The 18,641-nt window shown below is 40.8% G+C and overlaps 1 protein-coding gene across 8 annotated transcripts in view; it reads left to right on the plus strand.

Moving 5' to 3' along the window:
• Nucleotides 1–18,641, plus strand: part of nbeaa (neurobeachin a) — a 99,701-nt gene that overhangs the window by 28,195 nt on the left and 52,865 nt on the right. For all 8 annotated transcript variants that reach the window (XM_042430704.1, XM_042430708.1, XM_042430705.1 and 5 more), the window contains 7 exons: nt 3,279–3,510; nt 6,092–6,192; nt 8,808–8,903; nt 9,177–9,298; nt 12,751–12,877; nt 14,233–14,352; nt 16,166–16,312. In XM_042430704.1, coding sequence (XP_042286638.1) covers nt 3,279–3,510; nt 6,092–6,192; nt 8,808–8,903; nt 9,177–9,298; nt 12,751–12,877; nt 14,233–14,352; nt 16,166–16,312 — 945 coding nt within the window. The remainder of the gene's footprint in view (nt 1–3,278; nt 3,511–6,091; nt 6,193–8,807; nt 8,904–9,176; nt 9,299–12,750; nt 12,878–14,232; nt 14,353–16,165; nt 16,313–18,641) is intronic.

Consider the following 18,641-nt stretch of genomic DNA (forward strand, 5'->3'; position numbering starts at 1 on the left):
AATGCTGCTGTTACTAATGATTGCAGCGGCTAATGTTCCATTATATGTCGATATTGTATATGGTAGCGTAGGAGAGATGAACCGCTGTCTTCTTTGTTTCTTTGTGAGGTGCAACAGCATGAATCAGGGTCGGGGTCAGTTTTCTTTCTTGATATTAATTTAATTTTTTTGTATATATTGTGCATATTATGATAAGGGTTAATTGACATATACAATTATAAAATTGATTTGTTAAAATATTATTAAAGCTGCTAAAATCAATATTTTTTATATTAAAAATGGATCAAATGATGTGAAAGAGGTTGCTTATAATTACCCGACTGTAGTTCCCTCCGTCTCTCAGCTCATTGTTTTAGTTGTATGGCCCTCAATTTTACTGTTTTGGTTCATTCTCACCACTGGGATCAGTGTTATTTTCACAAGCAGCAGACAGTTCAAGTGAAAAAGCCCAAAAAGCCTCACTGTACACTATCCGACCAGCAGCACACTGCAGACAGACCAAGTTAGTGACCAGCTGGTGAACAAAGTGGAGCATTTAGTAGCTAAAACAACAGATTTTTCCTTCAGGAGTAGGTGGAGACCAAAATCAGCTAAAAGGAAAGTTTACTTATATTTGTCAGGTGGACACATGATGCTAAATGAATGCTTATGTTTCTCTATATCTAGATGTGATCTAGATGTGATCATTGGAAGTCACTTTGGTCTACCATTTTGAAGTCTGTCTCACAGCTCTTATTGCTGCTCTGAGGAGCGAGGACGCACGAGAGCAGCCTTCATGGAAGCCTTTACCGACTGACACGCCCCTTTATCGGAAAGCAGTCATTGATTGGACGCTACAGCTGATTGGACTGATCTGATACATCACAACATCACTGCAATTATACAGGACAGATTAAACAGACTAAACTCAAGTGTATCACTCCCAAGATTGATATTTTATTTGTTTTATGATTCACCATCTAGTCAATCATCTGTTAATTGTCGGCCTGATCAACAAAAGAACGATAACTTTATTTATTAGAAATACGATCTGTTCATGAGCTATTATTTCCCCCATTAACTGTTACTATGGATGAAATTAAAGTCACGGAGAGTCTGTCTGTCAAACACATTTTAAACACATTTATATTTTACATCATTTATTGTCATTTCCATTCAGTCACATCTGAACTTTTGAAACATTTAGCCTAATAAATAATTTCCAGTGTTCAAAAGACACCCTGAGCATATTCTGGGTTATTAAACAATGAATTTACAATCCGAATATTATTAAATCCAGATGCAAATAATTAATAAATACACATTCTGCTAGTAGAAATGGTTCATGTGTTTCTGAGCAGGACACCGTATAAATACAGAACGCAGGTTTTTATTCATGTACAGGTGTTTGTTAAACAGGTAACAGAGAGAAAACACAGCTGCTCTGGCAGTGATAACTGTGAGCCTTTATTAGAATTAGCACAGTGCACATGTGCGCAGACACAAACTCAATCAAAAAGTCGTTCCAGCTGTTAAAGCCGACTGACAGCTGATCCAGCTGTGATCAGCTGCAGCCGTCAACAGAAACGGACGTAGCTTCACATGATGCTTCAGAGGAAAGGACGTCTCATTTCTCTAAAAACATACTTCCTTGTTTCCTCGCATGGTTTCCTTCCATCTCTCCACTTATCCTTGGTGGGAGGGACCAAGACGGAAGCAAGGAAAAGACTCAAATGAGGGAAACATGGATCCAATTAAGAGACTTAAGATGTGCCCCATGTCTACTTATTGACTTTTTCTAGAGCTTTCAACTGCATCTCATTGTCTTCACCAGTGGACGGAGTTTGCTCAGTCATACTACAAATTGATATTCAAGACGGTAAAGTGTTCCACTCTTGTTCAATAAATCAGAAAAAAAACTCTACACACATGTTAAATAAATGTTATCTGTGTGTTTTTATTATTTATTACAATTTACTTGGAATGGTTAATTTAAACAGCACAACTGTGTAAACAAGAGATGATGGTGATCATCTCACAAGACATAATTCTACTGGAAGCAGCTAGACTATAATATTGAATTCATTCCCAGCCCTGCTCAGAATCCTTGTTCGGTTAAAAGGTTGTTTAGCCACATGGAGAATGAATTATGAAGAAAAAAATCCCTTATTGAACACAATGCAGATTCAGTTTTCATTTTTGACTGGATGCAAAAAAGACCCTGACCCTGTTATTCATTGCCACCAACACTTTCTTTCATTCCCCTGATAGATATTGCACTCTTCAGAATGCAGATAGCAGGCTACTACTCTCTCTTTTTTTCATCTCATTGAGAAACATACTTGACGTATCCAGTGTTTTTCATTCTCTCCGTCTGCAAAGACTATAGTCTCACTCGTGTTTATCCTTTCCCGCGTCTTTATTCCTGCTTGTAATCTTTGGTCTCCTATAGCCCCCCCATAATCTATTGCATGTTTCTGTTCCATCTGAGTTAATAACCTCAATGATGCTCTCTTAGCTTGTTGGTTGCCATAGCTACCATTTCCTGGATAGTGTAGTATGCTGAGGATGAACTGTGTGGGTATGCTCGTGTTCATGTGATGCATGAGTGAGTGTGCAAGTGTGTGTGTGTGTGTCAGGCACGGTGATATGAAGGCTGTACTTTTCACGAGTAATTATAGTGCATCAGCCATTATGAGACAGAACATTTGCACTTGATTTTTAAAAGTACGGTATCCTCTGACTAATGCTACCTGAGAGGACAGGGACTGAAATGTGTATTAATCAGTGTGTGTGTGTGTGTGTGTGTGTGTGTGTGTGTGTGGTGGGGGGGGGGCATGTGTGTATCTGAGGCAGTAGAGGGGGACATTTTTATGCCTGCTGTATTTTGCGAGTAATTGTGGTTCACAGAGAAGTGTGCTGTGCTCCTCACATTATAAAGAGAGGGAGAGGGGGAGAGAAGAAGAGGAGATGGGATTGTGTATGTGTGTGTGTGCGCACACAGATGAAGGACGTTTATTTGTTGCAGTATGTGCAGCCCCCGGCAGAAGAAATGCTTTCCTAACCACAATCAGCATCCATCAGAAGCCAGGCTTACCTCTCCTACAGACAAAAGGTTAAATGCTTCACTAAATCATTCTCTCTTTTTGTTCTCTTTTTCCTCCCACTTGCTTCATTACCCTTCCCCCGCTCTCCCCCCACACCCTAACCTCACACTTCCACTATCCGCCTTCCTTAACATCGGTCCCCTTCCCTTTTCCTACCTCCCAACCAAACCACGCCCCTCCTCCTTCTTCCAGCTGGTGGGCGGCGAGTTTGACCTGGAGATGAACTTCATCATCCAGGAGGCGGAGAGCATCGGCTGCATGGTGGAGCTTCTGTCCCACTGCGAGGTGACGTGTCAGGCCGAGATCTGGAGCATGTTCACCGCCATCCTCCGCAAGAGCGTACGCAACTTACAGACCAGCACCGAGGTCGGCCTCATCCAGCAGGTGCTGCTCAAGATGAGCAGCGTGGACGACATGATCGCAGGTGAGCAACGCACACACGGAGGGATAACCACTGTGCATTCGCGAGCATGTGGCGATATATCTGAAGACACATGACAAAAAACACGTGAATATTGAATCAAAAATTGAATTTAGCGCTAGATGCACAGAAAGATTCACTTTTACACTAAGCTCTGTGAGATTTAAAGGAGAAGTGCTTTAAAGGTGCCTGTGGATACCCTTACACTGTCTTATATCATCATCGTATGATAAGTGAGGATAAAGACTGGTGTTGCAATGGTGTTATTTAATTTCTCTCACTTATCCTCAACTTGCCTTGGCTAGGTAGTGATTTCTCACAGGTAGTGATTTTCTCAAAAGTACCCTTTCAGAATCACAAATCAAGAGCCTAAACTCCTGCGTCCAGCAGTTGATTGTATGTGTAGGTGTAAAAAAACCAAAAGTAATACCATAGAAAGGAAAAAGAGAAAGCCACTTGTCACATTGAACACATAGCATGTCTCCTTACATCACACTGTTAACATTGGGATCTTTAGGAATAACAAAATCATACCCCCCAAATCATAAAATTGCTTCAGCACACCGTCAAGCACTTTATAAGCTTTGTTTAAAAAGAATTTCAGGTTGGATTATTTCCTAAAGTTCAAAACCAGCAGTTGAAGATATCTTTCACTCACCTTAGACGTTCGGTTCATAACAGAAGTATTTCATGTGCGCAGGTGTATTTGCCCTGCAGTCAGACTTCTATAACAACCCGCCGGCGCTGGTGCAGCAAGAGCACAGTAATGACCTCAGTTTGTTTGTGTGTGTGTGTGCGCTGCGATTTGTACAGCTTCTTGATTGCAAAACAGCACATGCACAGCCGTCTCTTTACATGATCATATTGACCTTGGTTTACCTTTAACGATGCCTCGGAGTGCGCTTCCTTTCCTTCCCTCCCTCCCCCCCCCAGTGTCCTCTCTGTCCTCCCTACTGCCGCAGGATAATGTGTTTTATAACTTCTATGAGTTATTACTGCTCACCACAGCAGAGTATACAGCGCTTAAATCAATTTAATGCCAATTCCCACAGACTCCCTTTCTGAACCCTGATTCTAACCATGATTTTTTAAAAAACTATTTAAAATGACCTACATGGATTGATCATGCAAAAAAACCAGAGCTTAGGGGTTTTGAATCTAGGACATTGTGTATCGCGTTTTCCTCTCATACCAGGCACCTCAGCGAGCTAGCCTTCTGCTTTATTCCCTATCGCTGGGCTCTGGCTAATGAAATATTGTGGGAACACTCTATTCATATCTAGCAGGCCTAATGGGAGAGAAGAGCCTTTGTAAGCAGATTGGCTCACTGTGCTGTACCTCTGCCATATCCTCACTGATCTGTTGTGGCTGTGTGAAGTGAAAGTCAGTGAGGCAGGAAGGTCATTTTGACCAAACAAATGCCTTCTAACACAATGTGCCTTTTAATTATCTGATTAAATATTCATAGGGAAATGTGTTTGAAGCCTTGTTTTTGTCAGTTTCATGACATGTAGTCATTAAATAAGAGCTCTTTTGCAGCCTTAGTTATGTTGTTGACAGGTTGTTACAGGGTGTTAGACTCCCTGCTAAAAAGTTAATAAAAGAAAGAAAGAAAAAAGTAAAATACAGTATATTTTATATAATGTATTTTCAGATTTGGATATATTCTGGACATACAAATGTTTGTTTATTGATCTATTTGATCAAGTTAAAATGATCATTTTCTATACCATTTTCTAAAAGTTAAGATCTATTGAGACCACTGACAAGCCTGCTACGGTTGTCGGTATTACAAGTATTTGTTAAGCTAATAGCTGAGAGCATTACACACATCTAAACATCTAGTGTCTAGCCTGATATATTAAGGTAAATATTAATGAGACAAAAGGAAAATGCTTCTTACATGTTAAGACATTGGTCATAATAAAACAGTAATATAATATTGTCTTTGCTCTTTGTGCACTTTTGTCCTTGTCCTTGAGTCTTTGTTGGATCTAAATCTTTGAACCTGCACATTTGAGATGACATATTTTTCTGGATATTAGCCCAGGCAAAACCTTCCCACTTTTACAGCTGACAGATGAGAGAAAAACATGTCAGAATTCAGACTCAAGTATTTAAACAGATAATTATTCACTAAACTATAATTTCTTAGCATAAATGAGTTGTTTAAGAATAAAGTCTAACTAAGCCACAACTACACCAAAAAAAGAAAAAGATATAATGTGCTAACATGACAAGATTCTACATCGTGATGTACAAATTCACTGCATGAAGTAATGCTGTGCACAATGTTCAAGGTTGTGTGTATTTTGGATACAATAGAGAAGCTCTGAGCACACTTGAATTCTGACTGCACTGCATAATAAATTGCCCAACACTCACACAGTATACTAACTGTCTCTTTCTGATGACCTCACCATATTTCATCAGAGTAGTGTCAGTTGAGGGCCTTCCAAATGCTGACTCACAAAAACACCCATAAGAACACACAGACACACACACAGACACACACAAAGACACACATATTCAGGTTTGTGCTGTTTCTCGAGCTCACGTTCCACATCTGTGTCTGTCTTCTCAGACCTCCTGGTGGACATGCTGGGAGTCATGGCCAGTTACAGCATCACAGTCAAGGAGCTGAAGCTGCTCTTCAGCATGCTGAGAGGAGACAACGGCATCTGGGTAAGCTGATGGACACTTGTGTGTGTGTTTGTATATCAGTAGGTATTGTGTTATGGCTACAGTGTTATGACCGTAGTAGTATTTTTGCTGAAAAGGCACATGCACGTCATAGGTGCTGCGAGGTTAACGAACATAAAAATAGCAAAAAATAGAAAAGAAAAATCACATGTTGATGCAGTGAGTTATGAATTCTTTTTTCATTTCATATTATGAGCATGCCTGACATCAGTAATTGCTATTGACATTTCTTTAGGGGATGATGTCTCCATTCAAAAATACTCCTACCCCAATCCAGACTCCTTTTTGTGGCTCTGATGGCAGCAGAGTGACAGAGAACATGAAACTAGAAAACCCCTAAATGTTTGTTGTCTCTAGTCTGGTTTGACTTTGTGAGTTTAACCAGTTTTACACTTATAGTAAAAGCCCCATTTCACTCTTGATTAATTCTGGAAAAATGCCTGAATTCGTGATTATTATGTCAGTGTGTTTAAACAACAAAAGAGACTCATATGAAGTATTTGCTGCTAAAGATGTATGAGATGTGTCACTGGCTCTGATATGCTAGTATTCTACAATTAATATTTGTAGGAGATAAATGTATTTCATATAAGATTAATTATACACAATGAGTTTGTTTGTATATGTCATTAGTCAGGATGTCGGTTAATGTGATGGTTGTGCTAATAGACTTGAATAATAGAGGATGGGTGTGTATTTATGTGTGTTTGTAGGGTTTCTGCCAGAAAAGTTGTGGCTGAGATTGTCTCTAAAATGAGAATAGCTGGTCCACTTAAAGTGAGCCGAGGCTGAAGTTGTCGCTAGCTTTGGGGCTAACCCCCTTCACTTCAGCTTGATGGCAAACAAGACACGGAAACTTGGCTTGGATCTTGAGGAGTTGTAGCATTTATTCACTGACAAATAGCCTAAACTGTACACACACTGCAGTAATCAAAGCTATATTGCTAACTTCATACTCTCTGCTCCGGTCACTGCAGCCTCATCTTCACACACGTGCTCTCTCTCTCTCTCTCTCTCTCTAGACCGCACGCTCGCTATGCACTGAGCTATTCCTTAAAGGAGCTACGCTACTTGTATAATACATTTTAGCTCATAAAACATCTTAAAATACATTTTTTTAAAAAAATCCCCGATGCTTAGGACTGACGGGCTGCCGAGCTTGCAATACACTGGTGGAAACCTGCGTTTGGATTGATTTGTGCGTGTATGTTGAGACAAGGGCGATTTAGCTCACGTTTTGTTTTGTTTTTTCTCTTATAATTGACATTATTAATGCAACAGAGGTTTGACTATGTTGTTGTTGTTGTTAGAGTGATAGAAGCATGGTGAAATCAGCAACAGCCTAATCAGCTGTGAAGGAGAAACACATGAAGAAGGATGTGACAGGAGTTTTTTCTCCTGGTGAATCCTGTGAAATGGTCCCACTCTACATACTGTACATATAACCACCATCTTCTAACCACTGAGCAGCTAAGTGCCTTGCTCAAGGGGTTTTCCTCAGTTCCTTCTACCAGGGTTTTTCACCAATCATAGAGGCATTTGCTTTGTTTGTGTCTATTGCCAATGAGCGTATGCCTGAATAACTTTGCAGTAGAATGAAAAAGGGTTTGATTAACATGTTTTCTCCTTCACTGAAACATCAACATGAACCCATCTTACACCCGACTGCCTCAGTCTTTCAAACTGAAAATACATAGTGCCAAAGTGTTCATTGTAGAATTTCACCTGAATTATCCAATGAAATTGGTAAAATTGAAAGAAAATTGAGGGTAAATACAGGCCATGCAGTTGCTAATTCATTCTTACTCCGAGTGTTACAATGCCAAGTTTACATTAAGTACCTGTTAATAAGGTTAATTCAGCAGTTGAGAGTCAGGAGTGCTTAGTACGAACGCCAGCTACAGTGCTACTTTTTGTCTTCTTAACTGCTCCCTGTAGTTTGCTGATTGGTCCAGCTTCAAGCTGCTGGGTTTAGTTCATTCAGAGTGGATGTATTAAGAGTGAACTGGGGAGATTTAGGATGGTTTTGTCAGGCTCAACCTTCTCCTCTACTGTCCCTGCTCACTGTAGGGTTAGCGAAGCAGCGGGGCGTTCAAACCGTGTGATGCCTTAACAGCTGCTGGAGTCCGCTAGTTGAGTCAATATGCCCTCGTTCCCTCTCGTCAATCTCTGCTCTTCTCAGGCTCCAGGACAACCACCATCAACAACCCCCGGTCACTGATCAGTGGTCCACAGCTAAACCATCATCCATCCCTCCGGTTCCTTCTTCGTACCTCCAGTAACAAATCCCACCCCATATACCTTGCCTCTATTTCCCTGTCTTTTCCAATTTCTCCTCCCCCAGCAACCCTCTCCAGAGACAGATCGATTAAGGGTTGCCATGGTATTGATGAGGTGTTGTCGGGGGAGGGCGGAGGTGATTGAAGAGTTATTGATCCAGTGGGGTTGTGGTAGAGATGTGATGTCACACCATGGTTTTATTTTTTTTAACAGATTCTCTCCCCTGTGCCTCTGATAGGCGGCATCTGTCACATACTAAATGACAATCATCCTCTCCTCTCCTCTCCTCTCCTCTCCTCTCCTCTCTTCTCCTCTAGCCAAGACATGCTATCAAGCTGTTGTCGGTGTTGAACCAGATGCCTCAGAGACACGGTCCTGATACCTTCTTCAACTTTCCGGGACGCAGCGCAGCGGTGAGACTGACCGATATAGATGTATAAATACACACACACACCTGAGCCCAATTAACAAAAATAAGTCAAATTTATTCTTTGTGCACCCAAATTGCTAAAAAGTCCCTAGTGGCATTCTTATTTGCAATCAGTCAGCACATCTTAATTGCCACTTTGCTCCACCAGTGCAATGACTTGAATGGTGAAAAGGAAGTAATGAGTGACTGAGTAACGTATTGATTACTATAACCATTGGCAAGAACTGTCCTGATATGTGTGTGTATCCTCTCCCAGGCTATAGCATTGCCACCAATTGCCAAATGGCCTTACCAGAATGGATTCACTATCAACACTTGGTTTAGGCAGGATCCACTCAACAACATCAATGTGGATAAAGACAAACCATACCTCTATTGGTAAGTAGAACAACATTCATCTCGACCATTACATAATAAAATTCTTTTATTGGGACTGAAAACATCTTAAAGTACTTTGTGTGAACTTGAAAGAAATGACAGCACTGTCAGAATGGCCATGAATCTGTCATTTCTTTGCCCATTTTGTTGACCCAAAACATCAAGTTGATATTTTTGCCAGTGCAGTTACAGAGGAGCTTAATAGAAGAAAAAAAGGAATCAAAAACATCAATGGTTAACATCGGGTTTTTGTATCAGTCCTTTAGAATGACAGAGTAAGGCTTTCTTTTTAGACTCTCAATTTTCTAGTTTCAATCGCACAGAGAAAAAAAGATTATAAAGAAATGCAGAAACACCAGTGTCTTCACTGACAATAGTAATGATTTTACTTTCTGTGTAAAGGGTGAGATGCACTTATTGATAACTGTGTAAACTCACTCTCTTACTTCTACCATCACCATCAATCCAACTAAAGAAGAAGCAAACAGCTAAATACCAACACATCCTGCACTGCAGAACGACCCATAGGGGCGTTTTCTAATATACCACCTCTATCGGTGCTTTCCAAAACTGTGACAAATCACTGTTAAAAAATAATGGTGTTTTATAATGTGACAACACTGTGGTTAAGGTCTGGTTAGGTTTAGGCACAAAGAACACTTGGTTAGGAAGGATCGTGGTTTGGGTTAAAATGATCCCTTGAAACCTGGTTTATACTTCCTTAAAGTTAGGCAACCTTTGTCGTCATGGTAACAGTAAACACCACGACAATTGTAGGACTCTAGGTTGGAAACATGACTCTTGTGGTTGGAAACGGGAAGCGAATGGCGGTCTGAATCCACCTCTTGTCATCTATCTATCTATCTATCTATCTAGCCATCCACCTAACCTGTCACCTCCAATTATGGAAAATTGTCACCTTACATTTGCGTCATCTGAACTGCATCACTTCTGCGGGTCATAATTACTTCAGCTGCTAGATGGCGTCTGTCACTTAAATGTAACTATAGGTTGTTTTTGCCTGAATTTTCAACCTGTCGTTTTTCTTTTGAGGACGGGCTGCTGAATATAGCTAGTTCAGGCCTTTTCACTCTGGGTGTCAAAAGGCATTCTGGTTAAAGTGAGAAGAAACTAACTGAAGTGAACATAAATGACGCAGGTTGAAGGAGAGCGCACTGCACACACAGCATGAGAATGCACTCAATAGACCGCCGCTCAGGTCGAATAATCTCCCACATAAGCTGTCAACACTTTACAGGGAAGGCGAATGAATACTTACAGCACATACAAGTAACCAAAGTTTCTCCTCATGATGGTTAGGAAGGTTATTATAATCTGCCAATTATTTTTTGGATTAGTTTATTAATAGTTTAATATATCAAATGTCAGAAAATAGTGAAAAAGGCATCAACAAATTTTCAGAGCTGCTTGTTTTATTTGACTAATAGTCCCAATTTTTTAATTTAATTGTTTCTACACTACAAAAATTCAAAGGATTTTCTGTTTTAAGAGTATTAAGGATCTCTTTTAAAACAATATTCAGATGCCCAAATGGACATTGAAACAGATTTTTTCTTGCTGTAATCATTCCTCCCATTCATACTGGCAATTAATAGATTCCCTTTCTAATGAGCTTACAATGTAAGTGATGGGGGACAAAATCCACAGCCCTCCTCCCGTACAAAAATGTATTCAAATATTTATCTGAAGCTAATATTAAGCTTCGGCCTTCCAAATTAGTCGAATCAAGTGGATATCTTTCAAAGTTACTGTGGTTTAGAGCCAAATTCCCTCTTTTTGTTATGGAAACACAAAGAGGGAATTTTTTTTAATAGAAAGACTGTAATTCTGGAAGATATCCACTTGATTTGACTCACTCGGACTGCTGAATATTAACTTCAGATAAACTTTTAAATAAATTTTTGCACAAAATGAGGACTGTGGATTTTGTCCTCCATCACTTACATTTTAAGTGCATTTGGAAGTGATCTTTTAACATCCAGTATGAGCAGAAAGAATGATTACAGCAAGCAAACCTTGTTCAGTGTTCAAAACTTTTCTGCAACTTTTTATTCAGAATTTTCCAAGAGTTTCTTTAATGAAGCACAGCAGATGATAAACATTTAACTCATCAGACTGAATGACACATACAGGAAGTTAATAGATAAACAGATAATGAATTAGAACATAACTGTAAATGTCATGGCACTCCATTATGAGTGTGCTGGGTGGATGCCTCCGCTCGTCGCTCAGCCCTGGACCTCGCTGGCCTCACTGTTAGTGTTGTAAGTGCAAGCCGTTAGCCACCATGAAGCTTCATTAGCTCTGACCTTTTATTTAATTGAACTCCTTTACTCCGCTGCTTGGTTTCTTCCCCCACCTCTTCACTCTGTGAGGCTAACCACTAGCGTCCTCGCCGCACCCCCCCCCACCCTCACCCTCACAGAGTCAAACTGTGATTCATTACCAACGGAAAAGTGCGGAGCTCATCGTCTACAGGAAGGATGACACGCATCCTTATATTCTCCAGATACCATCGCAGAGATGAGCTCTGATCATGAAAAGTGTCAGGATGTAATCCTGTTTCCTTAGTAACCGTTTGTCAGGTTGTCATGGTAAGTGAGGAGCGAGAGGGAGTCTGCCCTCCTCTCCTCTGGCCCAGGTCTTATCATCCTCCCCCAGATGCAGCTGCTACTCCAGCAGCCTGTCTGATACTGGCCTCTGCAGCTGCTTGAAGACCACGATAACGCGCTCCTAACATGTACCAGGGATTCACTTGAGAGGGATTTATATCTGCTTTCTGGCCCCGCTATGTGTATGATCCTTTTAGGCTTATTATAGAAGTTAAATGTGTCTTGTTGTTTCATGAAGAAGCTTAGCTGTGAGGCTGGGTTTTACATGGAGGTTAGGAGAGCGGTAAGAGAAACATTATGAGGGAAAAATAGAAAGAGGGGGATTAGCAATGTTTCTCCACAAACCTGTGATCTGGGACACCTGGTGCTGCTGCGAAGAAAACACATTAAAATCCTGCTTTTTGTGACTGGTATTGGTTGAGATACGTGTGTGTGAAAGGTTCCCTGCTTCTGTTTTGGTGGGCAGGATTTCTTTTGGTAGACTTTATAAAAGAGGTTGACTTTCTTTGATGTGGATCATCTTCTGCAGTTATAGTGGTAGCTTGCAGAGACAAAAAACACGATATTGTTTGACAAATTAAATCAGGCAACATATTGTAGTTGAGATGTGATTTATTTTACAAATGTTTGCCTTTACTTTAGAAAAGTTTTTTTTTTTTTTTTTTGTAATATACATCCAAAAATGTCAAGTCATTCAGTTTCTCTAAAATCTAATGAAACTCCTCAATGAACGCTAGAATTTGCACTATTTATCAAGAAGTGTTATATTAAATTGATAAAAGACTGAAATATTAAAAACTTTCTCTGATTCTCCTGCAGTTTTCGCACCAGTAAAGGAATAGGTTACTCCGCTCACTTTGTGGGAAACTGTCTCATCGTGACATCGTTGAAGTCGAAAGGAAAAGGCTTTCAGCACTGTGTGAAATATGATTTCCAGCCTCGTAAGGTAAGACACATAACCAAATAACTCCAAATCATGTTTAGCCAGTGCTGAGTTTGGTAATCCTGTGCCACTTGTTAAATGACAGCATCAAAAGTGTGTTGCTGCTCTCTCTTTCTGCCTCTCCTCGCACTCGCTAGGAGTGTTGATGAGTGTAGATAAGGTCTGTCAATTAAGACCTGCACACCGCCCCTCTACCGCACTGTCAGCACTCTGCTGCTGTCCTGCGCACAAACACGCACTCTTGCATGCGCACATAAACACACACACGCATTCACTTGATGAGATGGCCTTCTGCCGTATTTGCTGACCCAGTAAAATCGTTGTACTGCCTAACAAAGTTCCCAGTGGTTCCATTTGATCAATTTATAAGTCACCACGTCTCACAGCATTTTGTCCACTGTGTGTTAATGCATGTGTATGTTTGTGTGTGTGTGTGTGTGCTTTCATGCACATGTTGTATTGTCCACTCGCCAGCTATGCATACACCAGCAAAATTCTTGCTTATCCTCCTCCCCCCACCACAGCCACCATTTCAGTCTTTTCTCCAGGGAGTCTGTATGTATTGTCACCAGGCATAAGATGCTTTCTAATCACACACACACACACACACATACATGCACACTATTAATGGCGTATTACGGTGAGCGAAGGGAAAGCTTTGGAAGAGAGTTCTGGCACGTGAAGGAATTTAACACGTGGTAATCTTCCATGTTAGCTAACCTTCCTACAAAGCGCTAATACTGTTAGAGGGAGCATTCTCAGTATTGCTAAGACATGAATTTGACTAAGCCGTACAAAAACATCTTAATACAAACACACAGTAATCTATAAAAAAATCTAAAATGAATCATCACGCAGCAGGATGCACTTATAAATAGTTTGTTTTGATAGAATAACAAATGCTACAGTGAGAAAACATTTCGCTCGCCACAGGCTCAATCAGGTTTGCTTTACAGTAGTCTAGTCAATATAATGGATTTGAGCTATAAGGGAGGCAATGCATGACAAGTTTATTTGTATAGCACCTTTCAAACACAGAGACAATTCAAAGTGTTCTACATAAGATGAATAAAAGCAGTAGAACATTTAAAAACACAATAAAAAGAAAAATTAAAATAGGAAAATAAAATCAATGAAAATACGGTACTGTTTACACCAAATAATACCAGAAAAAATAAAATACACTGTAGTTCTCAATCAACAAAACACAACAGTTCTGAACAGAAATTCCCACTTTCAAATAAAGGAGCCCAAGGGGAAACAAGCTTCAGTTTGTGAATTGTTGCATATAAATTAGATTTTTGTTTTGTTTCATCATCTCTTCCTGAATGTGTTTTTTTTTTGTGTGTATTTTTCAGTGGTACATGATCAGCATCGTCCACATCTACAACCGCTGGAGGAACTCTGAGATCCGTTGCTATGTCAACGGTCAACTGGTCTCCTATGGCGATATGGCCTGGCACGTCAACACGAACGACGTAAGAGCACCGCATTGTATTGACCTTTATGAAAAACTATTACATTAAGTATTTCAGGAAAACACCCTTGAGGTAAATAAGAAACTGTTTGGAACATGATGGCGCAGAGTTGATTATGAATATTGAGTTTATTATTAAACTTCTCCTGGTTTAAAAAAAAAAGCCAAAATTCATTGATCTTTGCCATTTTTTTAATGTCATACTGTATGTTGTTATCAGCAATTTTACTCCCAAACACCTCCCAAACTTTTGTAATAGCCTCAGAAATCCAGTATTGGTCTGGCTCTACTTCACGCTTCCCTCCTTTCGTGATATTGGCAAACATTTGAGGTTTGCCCTCTGCATTCATCAGCTGGGGCAGAGTTGCCCTTGGGCCCCGTTCCAGCACAGCTTGCCCAAACTCCAACTTCCAACTTTTCCATTTAACAGGGGACAGGTAGCCTGACCTCTCAGTGGCAGCAGAAACTTCATTACACTTCCTTCCTGGTTGACTCTTGACATTGCTGCAATTACCGAGGGCTGTTGTTACTCTCTGTAAGAAATGTCTTGGCCTTGGGGTAAAATGTCTTATAGTTCACGTAAAGAGTTGTAAGAAAAGAAGCATACAGCACACAAGTGAAAGTACGGGTCTCAAAATGCGTTAATGGCTGAAGGCTGAAGAAAAAACTTATCTCATCACTTTGAAGAAGCAGAAGAGTAAAGATCTCATTGTGATAAAGGATATCAGAGGGATGGAGTAGATGAAAGGCGAGTGGACAGAGAAAATATAATAGCAGGTGGGAATGTTGTAACAGAGTGATTAGAAAAGAGCAGCTATCAAAGGCTCATCTGTTTTTCACCATCTCCTGTGCCCATTTCTACAGAATGCCATGAATGTATGAGTGAAAATGAATGAAAGCCATTTTGGCCTTTATTTAAAAGTTGGAAGCACAGAGAGAGAGGAAACGGGGGTAAAAAAAAAGGGATATGACATGCAACAAAGGTCCACAGGCCAGAATCGGACACAGTGGACACATGGTATGTGTCTTAAAGAGGAACTTTATCTCCTCTTCCTCCTTGTGATGACATCAGATCATTCGCGCATGCCCACAAACAGCCGTCTGTTGGTAGCCTTTGTAGCTAAGGTTGTTGCTAAGGTTATTCCGCTGTTTGTTAGCATTGTCCACTCGCTTATTTCGTATTTGAGAAGTTTCCGTTTCGAATAAAGAACAAGAAAAAGAAGTGAAATCCTACTACTACTGTTTGTTTACTTAGTCTCCCGAGCCACCAGAAGTCTGCCGAGGGGGAACTCTCTGGGAGCGAACCAATCATAACAGAATGGGTTCATCGGGAGGGGGGCCTTAAAGAGACAGGAGCTAAAATGGCCTGTTTCAGACAGAGACTGAATTGAGGGGCTGCATATTCAGCCAATGTAGGATAAATGAGGAGTTTCTTGAACTGTAAATCATGCAAAGATATTCCAGTAGAGCCCCAGGATAGAAATATAGACTTGGAAATGTGCATGATACATCCCCTTTAACCAGTAGGCTCAAATAACTAAAACTGAAAAACACACAATTTACATGAGAGAAGTTGTGTCTGGTGCACTTGTGGTTTACAACTTCAACAAAACTATATTGTGTTAACTTAAACTGTACTATGTAATAATTAATAAAAATGTCCATCTTCCAAAGTGACTCTCAACAGAAAAGGAGACATTTTACCTTCCATGTTAGTTCCATGTGTTCCCAGATCCCCTTTGCAAGTAAACTCTTGCAGTAAATTTTGAAATGTTACAGCTAATTTTTTTTTCATGTGTGCTGTTCTTTTTCAGAGCTATGACAAGTGTTTCCTGGGTTCATCGGAGACAGCGGATGCTAACAGGGTGTTTTGCGGTCAGCTGGGAGCCATTTACGTATTCAGTGAAGCTCTCAACCCTGCTCAGATCTTTGCCATTCATCAGCTTGGCCCAGGATACAAGGTACACGTACAACCTTATCACGCACCATACTGTATATTCTCTGCACGCTTTACAGTACATCAGTGTCATGCACCATTTGGCAGGTGGAATATCCTGGCAACCTTAGGATTGCGTTGTCAGTGTTGCTTACTGCCGTCTTTGCCAGTTCACTTTGTCAGCTAGAAGTGGTTGAGGCCATCAATCATTCTTGTGCTGTCAATCGCAAAAAAATAGCCTGTAGATTGGTGCCAGGGTGCCCTTGTGGTTGATATGTTGAGGTTTTTGTTGTCAGTTAATACATATGGGACTTTGAAACACTTCAAAATATCTAAAAAGTAGTTATTGTTGCATGTATGTGCCCCTTTTCAACAGTTCAAGTATACAGAGAGAAATTCTGTGCACGAGAGGCAGAGGTAATCAAAATGTAAAACACAGCCTCACACTCATAACCTTGATGCAAAATTTATGGAACAAATTTTATTGCCCAAAACCAAGCTTTTGACAGGGGGAGCTGTCTTCATCGGGGTAATCTAATAAGTGCAGGAACGTTTTTTCATTTTGATTAATTCTCTTCCTGTCAGCCAGAACATCACCTCACTCGTATGCATTTCTAGTTCTGTTTAAGGAGAGGCAGATATTCCAAATCTCAGCAGTAGATCATAATGTTGTGCTGCCGCGAGACATGTTGTGATGTGAGCGAGGGCCGAGGCTGCAATCACAACCCGGTTTTTACTGCCTGTAATCCCAACTTTTTGTAAAGTTTCCACACTAATGTGTAGAAATCCGAGGCTGGAAATGGGGGAAATCATAGTTTAAATAGACGAAGCAGATTGAGATAAAAGGAGCACAACGTAAAAGTAAATGACAACGCTATCACCAAACGCCTCCTGGGGCATAACAAATCGATGACGTGCAGCAGTTTGGAAGTATCCATGAGTCTGTTTGCCTTCAAACCCCGAGTCTAGACGCAGTACTTAACGTTCCTCTGGTAATAAAAATTATTCTAATGAGGCTTCACAATGTTGAGTGTTGAGCACTGATAGCTTTAGAAATCACCATCACTGCCTTTTGGCCTGGCTAACGGTGACAGCAGAGGTGCCGCAAAACCTTGCCAGCTGTCTGCTTCTTGTTTTGGCACACTTGCACGCCTCAGGCCACTTACAGCTTGTTTATGAAGGTGTCCAAAGCTGTCAAGATTTCAACAACACGAGACTGCACGGATATCTGAGGCTGCTGATGTGTACCAAGCTGCTGGTATTTCAACAACTCCTTAGAAATACTATGTACTGAATCAGAGATTTGCTTTAATTAGCAAGACTTGTTAAGATTATACCGATAGAGAAACATGTTGTCAACATGCTGAGCACACATACTGCGCATGACTCATGGTGCTTTGTCTTATATAGGAGCACTGAATCATACATGTGACAGTTCACACCTTTCTCATCCTCTTTCTCACAAACTCTCTTATCTGACATGCGATAACATATGGCTCGGTATAGAAAAGAGTTCTCACATCTTCCTCCTAATGATCAGATGCTTGGGGTTTTTGCTGTTTCTCTGTCATGAATACTGATTCCTCTCTCCGTCACAGCCCACAGTTTCCTGAGGCTGATCAGCCAGATGATTGCATCTCTGCATGGCGCAGAATGGGCTTCTCAGATGCCCAGAAGAGACCATTAAATGGCTCAGTTGTTTCGAAGCCGCAGGACTCGGCACTGGTATTGTAATGATGAGTGCGCGAGTTTTTCAGTCGGCTAAAGGAGAACCGCCACTGGGACTCAGCTTGTGTCACAAAGCTTCCTGTCTTAATGTGAATATAGGCCAGTCCTTGTTCTCATGACTTCACGCAGATGATGATGTGTGTGTATATGACAAGCTTCTGGGGTACTGCCTAATCGGTGGGGAAGAGAACTGTATATACGTATATTATACAGTATGTGTGTGTGTGTGTGTGTGTAGCTGTATGTAGCCTCTTGGACTCAGCCACTGTCAGTGTTACTGTTCAGTAATGAGGAGCAAGGAGCAGACAGACACTCTGCTCGCTCTGCTAAACAAGCCTTCAGCACAGTGAGGGTGTTCAAGGTCTTCTCACTCGGCACGGCTCGTGATGGCCGACACGCTGCGTGTACTGAGTGTGTGTGTGTGTGTGTGTGTGCGCACATGTGGTTCAGCGCTTCCATGTTCTCCTAATGACAGAAGAAGATGGAACCTAACATCTTGTTTTTCTGTGCGGGATAAAGTCAAAAGAAAGCACTAGTGTTTTTTTGTCTCTATGTGTGTGTGTGTGTGTGTGTATGTGCTGTCACTCACATGTTGTTGAGTGTGTCGCTGGTTGCACTCTTCATCA

The sequence above is a fragment of the Thunnus maccoyii genome, chromosome 13, assembly GCF_910596095.1.
Source record: "Thunnus maccoyii chromosome 13, fThuMac1.1, whole genome shotgun sequence".
Classification (NCBI taxonomy): domain Eukaryota; kingdom Metazoa; phylum Chordata; class Actinopteri; order Scombriformes; family Scombridae; genus Thunnus; species Thunnus maccoyii.